The sequence below is a fragment of the Gekko japonicus genome, unplaced genomic scaffold (assembly GCF_001447785.1).
Source record: "Gekko japonicus isolate JY-2015 unplaced genomic scaffold, Gekko_japonicus_V1.1 scaffold412, whole genome shotgun sequence".
Classification (NCBI taxonomy): Eukaryota; Metazoa; Chordata; class Lepidosauria; order Squamata; family Gekkonidae; genus Gekko; species Gekko japonicus.
The window spans coordinates 999524-1013743 of record NW_015160847.1 but is presented as its reverse complement, the minus strand read 5'-3'; the positions used below and the strand labels follow the sequence as shown (position 1 = coordinate 1013743).

Here is a 14220-nt window from a genome sequence, read left to right as displayed (position 1 = left end):
AGCAGGAATTGGTGGAAATTACCCCACTCCTTCTTGTTAGTGGAAAATTTAGTCTGGATCTAACCCCATGGCTCCTCTCAAATGACTGTTGGGATTCAGTATTTTTCCAAATGCCAGTGGAAAGTAGCAGAGCAGAAGTGACCAGTGTGCTCTCTAAGCTGAGTTAGTGTGAGCTAGCTCACAGTTTTTTAGCCTCCAGCTCACAGATTTTTGTCTTAGCTCAGGAAGGATGGCTCTAGAGCAAACTAATTTATGCAGTAGCCAAATCACTTGCTCACAACTTTAATGCCAGTAGCTCACAAAGTAGAATTTTTGCTGACAAGACTCCACAGCTTAGAGGGAGTGTTGGAAGTGATTGCTTACAAGGGGATCTTTAGGGAGTAACTCCAGCTGTCACACCAGAATGCTTTTTTCCCCATTAGTATTAACAAAAATTGCCAAGGGACATCCCACATCCAGTACAAGCAGCATTACAGAATGTAACAATTACAACAAAGATGCCAGCAAAATGTACCATCCAGTTTGCTGTCACACCAGAATGCTTTTTTCCCCATCCCACATCCAGTACAATCAGCATTACAGAATGTAAAAATTACAACAAAGATGCCAGGAAAATGTACCATCCAGTTCGTATTTTCTCCTTTACTGGCCCAACAAAATGTGTATTTTGTCATTTAATCAACTTTTTTTTTGCAAAGCGTTACTTGTAAACTAATTTTCTTTATCTTCCAAACCATGACCTTTGAGAAGTTTCTGAATAAAATTACAACAAATAAGACCATTATTCCTAGGTAACATCCAGTTCATATCCTCTAGCTAGGGTTGCCAAGTCTTACCGAAGTAATAGGGGGGAGTCCAGGGCCCTCTCCGGGAGTCCTTGGGCACTTCCACTGGACACGGAAATGAGGTCATCATGCTGGACACGTTACCAGGTGATGCTCTGGCAATCACCCTAAAAACTATGGTACCATAGAGTTTTCAGGGCGATTGCTAGAATGTCGCCCGGTGGCGTGCCCAGCGTGATGATGTCACTTCCAGGCGACGTCATCACACCAGGCATGTCGGCCTGATCTGGCCACTTCAGGGGTGGGATTCCCCCTGCCAGCCGGATCTGGACTGGCGGATTGGGGGCCCTTTTAGCAGGGGAATCCCCACCCCCCAGGGGGACTTGGCAGCCCTACTTCTAGCTGCAATCCTAAACTCAGTTTCCTGGGTGTAAGGCTCTCTAAGTAAAGCAAGACCCACTTCTGAGGTGACCTGCTTTAGAAGTTTCTGAATAAAATTACAACAAATAAGACCATTATTCCTAGGTAACATCCAGTTCATATCCTCTAGCTAGGGTTGCCAAGTCTTACCGAAGTAATAGGGGGGAGTCCAGGGCCCTCTCCGGGAGTCCTTGGGCACTTCCACTGGACACGGAAATGAGGTCATCATGCTGGACACGTTACCAGGTGATGCTCTGGCAATCACCCTAAAAACTATGGTACCATAGAGTTTTCAGGGCGATTGCTAGAATGTCGCCCGGTGGCGTGCCCAGCGTGATGATGTCACTTCCAGGCGACGTCATCACACCAGGCATGTCGGCCTGATCTGGCCACTTCAGGGGTGGGGTTCCCCCTGCCAGCCAAATCTGGACTGGCGGATTGGGGGCCCTTTTAGCAGGGGAATCCCCGCCCCCCAGGGGGACTTGGCAGCCCTACTTCTAGCTGCAATCCTAAACACAATTTCCTGAGTGCAAGGCTCTCTTAGTAAAGACTCACTTCTGAGGTGACCTGCTTAGGATTTCTCCTTCTTATGCCTACAATTGTAAGAAACACAATGTATTCCAATAGTCATTTGGCATAGGAGTACATGTTGGGATATACAAGGTCTATAGTACACCTACCTGAAGAAGATCAGAAGCACAGCCTATAGGGGACAGCTGAAGGACTGCTAGTTAGCACAGTTAGATTAGGGATTTCCCACAGTTTTGAATTATGTCCTTCCTGTCTCCTGATTGGCTCTTTGGAGACTTCCTACTCCAACTGAGCTCTCCCCCTTCTTTCTGGTCTCTCACAGCAGTTAGTCAATTAGTTAAGCCTCTCTCTCTTTCCTCTGTTCTGTCAGAGTTTATTTCTTCTTTAATAAACCAAGTTATTTTCTTTAAACAGATGCAGAAGACCATGGCACAATTTTATCACCCTATTCATATTCTCTTATGCATTTCATTATAATCCAGGCCATATTTTCATATGTATTCAATTTCTGATTTCTGAACAAGATTAATTTTGTTATCTTATTCACCATATTAAAACACTGGATAAGGTTTGCTATGGTATGCCATATTTTCCACAGGAAAAAGAGACTTTCCGGTTCACTTTAAAATAAGGCATATTGGATTGTATCCTATGGGATTTGTGAATAAGGTGGAGTAGGACTTTCCTGCCTCCCCTTCCCCATGCAGCTTGCTGAGCCCTCAAAAATTTTCTGGAAATCAGTGTACCTTCATTAACAAAATATGGGTCGGGGGGGGGGGGAGGTGTCTGCAATGGGAGCAGGAAATCAATGGAAATCCCCTTCCCACCAGTGGCCAGAAACAGAATGTTGCTTACAAATCACCACATATAAAGATCTTTAAACAGTAAAAGTTGCTATATAAAATGTATATGGATAACAACAACTGCCCCAGTTGAATCAAAACAAATACAGAAACTGCAACGTCCACAGACACAGGTTTCATTGGACATCAGTTACAGAATGCTACCGTTTTCAGGCATTAGATACCAGGAAGTTCACAAGCAAGACATCTGTTATACCTTGCAGTTTTAACAGTAATAAGCTGAAGTATTTCAAAATATAACAAAGAACTAAACGATCAGGTCCTTTTTTTACCTAATGACATTCTGAAGGAACAGGCGAGAACCAGAATATGCTGCAGTTATCACAATGTGTGCTGAGGTTATTAGTCAGTGGCACATCCTGATGCAGCGGTTATCCAGGGTTGCAATGCTCTGATTAGTAAGTCACAAAGCCAGGAGAACAAGCTAGGAGAGAGGGCTCTGGGAGCTCAGTAGCAAATTTAGGTTTCCTTCTGCACAATGCATAAAATGATCATGAGATAAGCTTGTCGCGTAGTAAAGCAACAAATAAAATATGAACATGATCACTGTTATGGAGGTTCTTGTGCTTTATGCTGGTGGGAAAGTAATGTGGAGTTACTATACTTTTCAGGGCCCATTTGCAAAGCAAGTTTAGAAGTGGGTCCACTTAGGGCTGCCAACTTCCAGGTGGTGGCTGGAGATCTCCCACTATTACGATTTATCTCCAGGCGACAGAGGTCAGTTCACCTGGAGAAGATGGCTGCTTTGGCAGGTGGACTCTATGGCATTATACCCCATTGAAGTCCCTCCCCTCCCCAAACTCCACCCTCCTCAGGCTCCACCCCCAAAATCTCCAGGCATTTCCCAACCTGAAGCTGGCAACCCTAGTTACACTTCAAAACATTTGAGAACCATTGGTTTAATCAGTGCATTTTGTAGAACACAGCCAATATCTCAGTGCTCCTAAGCTGGTAGCCCTAGCTAAGGTCTCAGATGTATTTTGAATGTTCAGATTATGTCCCACTGTAAATTAGATCCACTATAATAAAACTATCTCAGCATGACATGGACACACAGGTGGCTAACCACTAGGGCATGAAAAGCACGAGGGGGGGGCGCAGACAGAAGAGGCAATCTATGCTCAGTTTGGAGACTGCACACACATGCAATTAGGAATAAAGGCAAGGAAAAGTGAACATGATCTGTGGCAGAGAAATCTGTTAGCAGGCTTACAGGCTCCTTTTTGCTGCTGTATCTGCCTATGACCTTGGTCATTTCCTAGGTCTAATTTTCAATCAGTCAAGGCCAGCACAACCAAAGAGCACACTGTAACATATGGTAATGAACTGTCTGAAATTTCTGACACTGAAAATAAATGTTTAAAAATTCATCAAGAATACTAAAGTTTCCAAAGAAGTAATCTTTTTATTACCTCATGCTTATCTATGCAAAATTATTTCCATTGATCCTTTGCAACAATATAGATTGGTACTTTAATATAATAAGAATTTTTATGGAGAAAACTCTGATCATTTGTCTGGGGCACAATCCCAAACCACTGTGATAACTGGATGTTGCAGCAGATCCCATAGTCAAATTGATTGTTCCACTTCCCTGTTCAACAGCTGCATGCATTAAAATGTTCACTTCCCTCTTTTGCCCATTTTGGTTATAAACATCTGCAGATACATATCCAGGTGACAATAACAAGCTCCAAAGCTGTTTTTCCATTCTCTCCAATATGGAATATAGTCTCCTAGTCCTTAACCTCATTTCCTTATATGGAAGAGAACGGTGACAATCTACTCAGACACATATACATTCTCTTTTATTCAGTGAAATGAGAAGATAAAAGATTCCAGTCCCATCTACAGAAGGGAGAGTATTCTGATTTTGCAACAAAAGTGGAGCTATAGATAAGTTTGTATGTGTGTTGTGTTTGCTTATATGTTGCTGCTTAAGTAATATCTTCACAACAGCCTTATGTGGTAAATTAGTCTGAGAAACAGTACCTTGGTAAAAACCACTTAGTGAGTTCCAAGTCTGATTGGGTCTCCAGCAACCAAATTAAACCCAGTAGCAAATATAACACATTTGCAAACACACTGATTCTCTGTTTAAGACAACATGTAGATGGTACGCTACCTGAGTCTGTATCCCAGTGTGATTTGGTTGATATTTTGCCAGTACATGCAACATTCTTCTGCTCACACTTTTCCTACTTACTGTTCTTATGCCTATACGGAGAACTTGACTGAGGGACAAACTACATGTGCAGCTTGGCTTCAAAATGGACTAAATATCTCCCCCTAAGCACCATCTTAGCTCAACAAAACAGCACGGGGGAGGCAAGATCCCCTCCTCTGCACACACCACAGTCCTCAGCCAAAACTGGGCCTCTGCAGACCTTTAAAATGTCATTCCATGCAACTGCCGTGAGGTTTGGCCCTGAGCCCATTTGTGTAAAGTGACTTGTCTGTGTTTTTAAATGATGTGTTCTATTCTATCACTGTAAAATGTATACTGCGTATCAGTTTTTGGAAGCTGCCCTAAGCCCACCTGGCAGGGAGGGCGAGGTAAAAGTGAAATAAATAAATAAATAAACTGAAGGTCACATGACATCATAGTTGCTGTTCCTTCCAGAAGCCGCTTGCTGCAGACTTTGCTACAAGACGTGGACCCTCCTCACATCTCTATCCTAACAGAGCCATCCACCAAAGCATCCGTGGGATGATACATGTCTCCCCATCAGGACTCAGGGGCAAACAACCATACTCAGCCATATCACCACAATTCAAGGAAAATTCACATGACCACCATGTAGCCAGCTGATAGTACTTCTGCCTAGATTGCAAGATGATCTGCTCAGGACTGCAGACTGCTTGGAGAAAAACTAGCCTGTCCCTTTAATAGAGGCTTGTTTACCAGACAGGGCCTGCTATAGAGCTCTGTGGAAGACTTAGGAAGCAGTGGTGATGGCAGCAAAGAAACGTTATTTCTCTGCCATCATCACATTAGCTGGTTCATGACCAGTGTTCCCTCTAAGCTGAGTTAGTGTGAGCTAGCTCACAGTTTTTTAGCCTCCGGCTCACACATTTTTCATCTTAGCTCAGGAAGGACGGCTCCAGAGCAAACTAATTCATGCAGCAGCCAAATCACTTGCTCACAATTTTAATGCCAGTGGCTCACAAAGTAGGATTTTTGCTCACAAGACTCTGCAGCTTAGAGGGAACATTGTTCGTGACCATCCCAGCTGTTTAAGATATCTTGGCATCTGCTGGCTCCTAAATCTGAGCCTCTATTGTCTCAGGAACGGGAAATCAGTTGTGATGCTTTGCAAAGATTTTTTTTTTTGCTGATAGAATCTTTCGAATACATTCTGAGCTGGATGCTGGCTGTAACATAGCTCAGATAGAAGATATATCTAATGCACTCTCTGGTCCATTTGTGTACCATTTCAACCCAGCTTGTGCGATGGATGTTGACAGGATCTTGGATCTATCAAAGCCACCACTTGAGCTCTGGATCCTTGCCCATCCTAGCTGCTGAAATCATGTTAAGGACTTTTGGAAAACCAAAACCAGATGCGCTGCACTGTGATTTGTTGCATGGGTTCCCCATACCATCCGCTAATAAAGGATTTCTTGCCTCCAGCTGGACAGGGGGAGGGAATGCCCAGCAAAAGGGTGTGGTAATTGGCATCACCAGGCTGCTGACATATCTTCCAGCGTGACCTGGAAATGACACCATCGTGCCAGATGATGCTCTAGCATTCACCAAAAACTCTATCATGGAACTGCAGAGGATCACCCCACTGCAATAACATCACTTCTGCGTTGTGCTGGAAGTGACATCAGTGTACTAGGAACATCAGCCATGCTGCCCCTGCAATCCAGAAGTCCCCATCATTCTCAAACCAGTTCCCAGGCTGTGCTTGGCAACCCTAATCCACATCCTCCTCAACATTTTATAGCAATTCACGCAGAGGCCCACCTCAGTCACTAAAAGCTTAGGGCCAAGTAGGAAACCAGCTTTTGCAGTAGGTGTTTTACACTCTGAAGAAATCAGGAGATGAGTTCATAAATCCAAGTTACCTGCTTCCACTTGAAATACTTCTCGGCTTTTATAATCATATCCACAATCAAGGCATGATTGCTCCTAGAAGTCACAGCTAGCGCAGTTTTTCCTTGCTGCAAATACAAACAGTGGATAATTGAAAGCTTGTAATAAACCTTACACCACAGATGAGACACAGACAAGTGCACAAGCCACAGTGCACAAAGCAGAGCTTATCTAACTCTGGACTGCGCAATCTGATGGGTTCCTGAAAAATGAAAAAATGAATATGCAGTGCTCATGGGTAGCAGTGAGCAGCAATGCACATCATTTGCTGTATTTAAGGCCCGCACCTTAAAAATTAAACACTCAGATGGCTGTAATTTGAACCACTTCCTCACATCTGTCTGTCCCTATTTCATGGGAAAGCATAAATAGCTCAAACTGGGTACTTTTCTATACTACTGAGGTTGAGGAGGCTTGAGCATTTTTCCCCCCATAAGAAAGGCACTGATTCAATCCGAATGTCAATTCATTGTTATTTTAAGCGTAGTTCAGTAAAACTTAAAGAGGCTCAGACAATGTACACCTGCTGAATTAATTTTTATCCAACAATTCCCTCATGGGGCTGGTCCATGTTATCCTCATAACATTGCTGAAAGATAGATTAGGTCCAGAGATAATGACTTGCCAAAAAGTCAGTCACTTATTCATGGCTAAACAGATATTTGAACTCGGCTCTTTCCAGTGTAAGTTAAACACTCTGACATGGTTCAGATAGAAAGGCAAGCTACTCTTTCGGTATTGTGTGAGAAACCCTACCATTGGGGATGGAGCCTGGGGAGGGCAGGGACCTCAGCGGGATGCAATGACACAGAGTCCACCCTGCAGAGCATCCACCTTCTCCAGGGGAACTGATCTCTGTAGTCTGGAGATGAGCTGTCATTCCAGGGGATCCCCAGGTCCCACCTGGAGGCTGGCACCCTTAGCCTATGTGCACCCTTCTGGTTTTCATCTCTTCACTCCTCTGAACCAAACTACGAGCTGGCTCCTCAGACCTACATGCTCCACTCACAGAGAAGGAATTTCCCTCCTCTCCCATCTCTTATAGGCATGTATCTGACCCCCAAAGCTGCTTCTGAGGGATGGGGACCCCTGCACAAAAGTGCAGGTACAGAACTTGGGGAAGTGTTTCAAGTATGAAATCTGTAAAAATAATAGACACCAGCCTCCTTTGCAGAAATGGAAATGGTTTCCACTCATGCAAGAGCCCTTTAAGAAGAAGAGAAGAGATTGGATTTATACCCCGCCCTTCACTCGGAGTCTCAGAGCGGCTTACAAACTCCTTCCCCTCCCCCTCCCCACAACAGGCACCCTGTGAGGTAGGTGGGGCTGAGAGAGCTCTGCTAGAAACTGCTCTTTCAAGAACAGCTCTGATAGAACTATGGCTTGCCCAAGGTCATCCAGCAACTGCATGTGGAGGAGTGGGGAATCAAACCCGGTTCTCCCAGATTAGAGTCCACACACTTAACCACTACACCAAACTGGTCCAATGGTTCGTGCTTCCTTTGCAAAACAGGACTGCAAACCATGACCAAACCATGGAATGCAATCCTGATTTGAAGGATAAGCACAAGCTGTAGTTTGCCTGTTTGGATGTAATGAGATACTATGGCTTGTACTGAAGCGGAAATTACTATGTAATGAGATATTATGACTTGTACTGCAGCCAACATAGGAGTACGGGGGCTGGCCCTTCAATGGCTTAACTCACTCCTCCAAGGTCGGTGACAGAGGGGGACAGTGTGCCCTCTAGATACCCCTTAACATGTGGGGTCCCTCGGGGGCCTGTCTCTCCCTGATGTTGTTTAACATCTATATGTGTCCCCTCACCCAGCTAGCATGAGCTTCGGGCTGGGGTGTCATCAATATGCTGATGATACCCTGCTGTATCTGTTGTTGGATGGCTACCCAGATACCGACCCAGGTAATTTGGTCCTGGGTTTGGAGGCTGTGGTTGGTGGTGTGGGTGCTTGAAGCAGAGTAGGTTGAAACTGAATCCAATAAAGGCAGAGGTTCTATGGCTGGGGCTGGGAAATGGAGGCCCATGTCATCTTTGCCAGGCTTGGCAATTGGCCCCCTTCCTGTTGCACCCCAACTTAATCACGGTAATCCATGCTTTACTGTAACTTGCTTTATGCTGGTCTGCCCTTGATACTGACCCGGAAGCTCCAACTGGTCCAGAACACAGCAGCGTGAGTCCTGACAGGAACGTCACGGACGACACATATACATCCAGTGCTGTACCAGCTACACTGGCTCCCAGTGGAATACCGGGTCAAGTTCAAGGTTTTGGTATTGACCTACAAGGCCTTGAGCAGTCAGGGAACGACGTATCTACGGGACCATCTCCTCCATTACGACCCTGGGAGAGTGTTATGCTCTTCATATAACAACTTGCTGGCCCTAAAGCTATCAGGGTGTCCTCGACCAGGGCCAGGGCCTTTTCGGTCCTGGCCCCATCCTGGTGGAACTCTCTGCCAAATACTATCAGGGCCCGTAAGGCAGAGATGTTCTACCAGGCCTTTGGTTGAGGACAGCAATAGCATCCATCGTAGCTGGAACCCTTTCCACTTCAGTTACTTTTCATATCTGCTTTGTTGTCCTCTCCCCTGCCTGCGAAGTGACCAGCAGTTAACCATTTTATCTTGATGTTTTTATGAATGTTGTACATCACCCAAAGCCCTGCACTGCAGGAAATGGGTGACTACCAAATTTAATAAATAACTAAATAAATAGGCTCTAACCACATAAGGGGGGCACTGAAGAAGGAGCATGCAACCATGGGGTGTGTTTGCAGAGTGCCAGTGTCACTATCTCCTATACCACGCTAGCTGTTAATGGTTAAGCTATTGCTTAAACATCAAAAGTGTACAATAAAAATAGTCTCTAAACCTGTCATGCACTTTTTGTCTTCTTGTTGTTATGGCCTCACACTGCTACCATTCTCTTATTTCTCAATTGCTCTTATGTGAGGTAACAAGAAAGCTCATTTGGACATGTCTATTCCCACTGATTACTTTCTTTTTAACCCATGAACTAATATGATCACTGATCCTTCTTGATTGTAATATTTGCATTGTTTGAATTGCCCTATTTCTTACTCTTTTATAATAAATGATTACAATCTTTAGCTTTTTATCTCCCTTAAGAGCTCTGATAACACATTTGTATGCAAGTGAAAGTCTAGGTAACAGCTGTTGCTTCCATACAGCTGCAGCCCAATTGGTTCCCCTCCTGCCAGCCACTTGAGTGTAATCCAAGTGCATTACTACTTTTCACAGTTCAAGGCAATGCATATTTCTATGACTGTAGTGGGTTATCTCTGTAATCCTTTTTTTATGTTAGGGGATTTACACTGAGAGCAGCTGCCCACAATATAAACATTGGATGTTGCTTCCCCCACCACCAAAGAGGTAACCCTGATGCTAGAATAACAGAGTCTGCTGCACAGGCAAGGTTAGAAGACAGTGACCCGCTTAGCCTCATCCCCAAAGACAGTTCCGTGCTTCAAATGCAACAGTCCCACCGAATCAGGATGCTGGTAATTAAACAATGTCTGAGTCAGGTACTAGGAGCTGGATCCAGACTGAATGTTCGGCTACTGGAAGGGGTGCATGAATCCCCAACAGTTCCCCCTCCCTGCTGCAGACCCCCAATTTGCCTCTTTGCTCCATGTCCCCAAGAAGCAGCATTCTTTTTGGAAACCCCCCGGGGCGCAGCCTGGGGGGGGGGGGGGCGCAGAGTAGGAACATTCTGTTCCACTGACAGAAGTGCACTTCCCAAAAATGAATTATTTAGTTCAGCTCATTTGGGCTGTGACCTCTATAAGGGTGATTCAATCTGCATCAGTCATCTGTGATCCAAGGGAGATCAGTTAGGACATTCATTGCTCTGCAGTGCCACTCTAAGCAGATTTATGCTGTTCTTAAGCCCACTGAAGACAATGGGCTCACGGAAGGTGTTTCTTTGCTCAGGATGGCACTGTCAGTTTCTGGTTTGGGGTTTCATGTACTGGGGGGAGAAGGAAACACTGCAGTGTATCTGCAAAGCCTCCAAAACGGCTGCTAGATGGCACCAAATGAATTGAAAATGGGAAAGTCCTTTTTCAAAGAATAGCTGCATTATATTATGCTTGGCCTTACAAGAAGGAAGATCAAGTAGTACTGCGTGCTTGACCTTACAGAGAGAGCTGTTCACTAAATTAATTCCAGACTTATGCAGGTTTCAAGAAAGCAGCCTAAATCAAGAGTTATATTTTAATGATGAATGCATGGCAAGAACAATTTGTTCTAGATACTGGGACAGGTAAAACATGAATAAAACTGCATACTTGATCCACAATATTGAGATCACACTCTGCCTTCAAAAGTGTTTCTGTTACTTCCACATTCCCAAGGTCTGCTGCCACGTGCAGTGGTGTTTGACGTCTCTTACAGATATAAAGCAAAATAATATTAAAATGGCAGAAAAAGTCAATATTCAGATCAAATAAGAATCCACAATGACATATCTATAACAGAGCTATGGTTCTAATTATCTATTATATTGAACATCATTTTATTTTTTCCAGGTAGACCAAAATAAAAAAAAAATTACCAGTGTTTAAAATGTATCAAGTTCAATCCAAACTAGCCCTTGCACAAGTGAAAGCAGGCACAAACAACTTTGTGCGGTCAAGTCACAACCAACTCATGGCAACCTCAGGACCATGGGGTTTTCAAAACAAGAAATGAGCAGAGGTGGTTTGCCATTGTCTTCCTCGGCATAGCAACCCCAGTCTTCCTTGTACTAACCATGGCCGACCCTGCTTAACTTGCATGCTCTGGCTAGATTGGGTTTGGCTGGGCTATCAGGCTGCTATGCACAAATAAAGGGGCTATAATTTCTGCAGTTTTGTCCTTGCATCTCTGCCTCCCCTTCTGTATCTCATGCTGTTCCCAGGGTTCTCCTAATTCTCGGGGGCAGATTTCAGGTGATGCTGAGGACTGCAGGAGGAAGAGGGAGAGACCCATTCTGTGATCAGAAATCCACTCATCCTTCTCTGGAGCCAACCCGATATAAAGAACAAATGTTACAAAATATACATTTACATTTTTCAAAACAGCTTGGACTCTGATGCCAATCATCATGTGTTGTTAGGTGAAAATTAGGAAAAAACTTTAAAAAATACAAGAATGATTTCCACAATGCCTTGTTTTTACGGAGCTTCATTGCTCTTCTCCCTAGAATGTCTGTGTGCTGATCACTAAAGATGGCGTGTGGCTAGCCTATGACTGTTCCAGAAGTGGAATGCAACTTTTCTAGATAAGCAGATCTGTGTAATATGGATTATTTAAATTCCTCATAGTTTAAAGGCATTGTCCGAAGGGTCAAGTGAGCTGTTTTACACAGGCAAAACTGTTTCTTTCCCAGAACTATTGCATTGTTGATATTAGTACATACATGCACGACCCAGGATAGTCAAGTAGTAGAGGACAAAAACAAATCCTCCACATAGTTGCAGAAACATTTCCCACACCTGCCCACTACCCAAAAGCCATTTGCTCCTTTGAGATTTATGGATATGCAAGATACAAATAAGCCTCTGGCTCTCCAGTCAGATGAACAAATATGGGGCTGGTTTGTAAATACACAGTCTGTGTCCCATGGCAGGCTTGGAAATTCAAAATGCAACAGGGTCAGAAATTGTAAAGGAAACAGATCAGAACAAATCATAGCTACTGGCTATGACTAAATCCACACAGAGATTTTTCTCTGCCTTGGATTCCAAACTGTGGGTTTGGTTAGAGCATGCATACAGCATCGTCCTCCACTTGTCCCCTTTCCAGCCTTTCCCTCACTATGTTCTCTTTTAAACCTGGTTTAGTATGATCTTTCCAGAAAAAATACAGTTCCAGCATGCTAGAAAGCCACCTGAATGGGAAGGCGTGCATTTTCAATGGTCCTGTCCACATCAACACCATTTTCCTCCCCTCAGCCCCTCACAGAACTCCTGAGGGGACACTCCATTGCCAGTGTAAGCACCTTTGCATTTGCAGCAGCAATGGCAAGAAAATGGAGACTCCTTGCTGGGTGGCCACACAATTGATAATGTCCTTCTCTATTTTGCACCTTGACCATACGGAGCATATCAACATAGAAAGAAAAACATGAACTTTCATCTCAAAATTGTAAGATTCTAAAGCACATTTTCTCACCTGATTGAGAGCATTTATGTCATGGTTAGAATATATTAAATTGTTTACCACGGCCAGGTTATTTTTTATGATGGCTAAATGGAGAGCAGAATATCTTTGCTGTAGATAGAAGAAAAGGTTATAATAGCACAATAGAACTATTGTTCTAAGCTTGCAAGATATTTTACTTAACCAAAATGTTGAGTTCTGGGGGGGGAGTACTTTGCTAAATGCACAAGGAAGTGAAATTCTTTCAGCCAAGGAACTGAATTTGCTACCTGTGCAGGCAGCCAAAAGGTAGCAAACCACTTATACATAATAGATAGTAGAAGATGATAAATATAACCACATGGGTTATCTGTCCCAGGTTCAATGCTGCTGGAAAGTAGGGGTTTTTTCCTGCTTTCAAAGAACATCATGGTACATTCATGTACCTCCTAGAGTTCCCCTAGCTTTAAAAAAAATCTTTCTGAAACCTGATTTGCTCCAAAGTTTTGGGGAAGATTGCAGTAAAGCCTGGTGGCTGCTATGTAGTTTTGAAAATTTGGATTTTCCCGCCTACGTGGCAGTCATTTTCCCTGACCGACCCTGGCCTCATAGCAGCCGGTTCCTCCTCCTACCACCCAGGGGCTTTTCATTTTTTTAAAAAAAATGCCCCTAGAATTTTGTTATAGCGATATACCATTGTAACAATAGGTGTAATGGATTCTCTGAATTTTCAGTTTTCATTTTTTAAAGTAAGTCTCTATCGTCTTATCTTGTGGAGATATAAGTAAAAATGCATGTTTTAGCAACAGAAGACACTAGGGACTTTTTAAAAATAACGAAAGCTAGGAATTCACACAACCTGTTATACCTATTGTCACAGCAGTATCTTGATATAAAAATATTCTAGTGCCAATTTTTTTTTAATTGCAAAAGCCCTGGTGGCCGAGGAGGGGGTGGGTGGCCACGGCTGGGGAAGCAAGGCAGGGGAATCTGCCATGTGGAAGAAGCCCTGTTGCTGCTGCACTTTATTGGTAGCCACATCAGCCATAGGAAAACCACCACAGTCAAAAGGAAGGTCTCAGACAAAGCAGAAGTGTTTGAAACTCTGCTTCAGCCTCTCTCTATATATATATGTAGATATATATATATTCAATTTTATTAATAAAAATGATTTTTTTAAAAAAAAAAAGAGGAAAGAACAGAAATACCTAGTTCAAACATTTTACAACAAAACAAGCTTTTCTAGTTCCCAGGAACAATGTCAGAGCTAATTTTTGTATTACTACTGCTGTAGACAATATTGCTATGGACAGTTAAATATGAATGAATACTTTTATGTGAAAAATTGAAGCCTCAAA

The 14220-nt window shown here is 43.5% G+C and overlaps 1 protein-coding gene across 1 annotated transcript in view; it reads right to left on the bottom strand.

Moving 5' to 3' along the window:
- Positions 1 to 14220, bottom strand: part of ANKDD1B (ankyrin repeat and death domain containing 1B) — a 52364-nt gene that overhangs the window by 5071 nt on the left and 33073 nt on the right. The window contains exons 10-12 of the mRNA XM_015420283.1: positions 12896 to 12994; positions 11029 to 11127; positions 6674 to 6769 (exon numbers count right to left, since the gene is read on the bottom strand). Of these exons, the coding sequence (XP_015275769.1) occupies positions 6674 to 6769; positions 11029 to 11127; positions 12896 to 12994 (294 nt within the window). The remainder of the gene's footprint in view (positions 1 to 6673; positions 6770 to 11028; positions 11128 to 12895; positions 12995 to 14220) is intronic.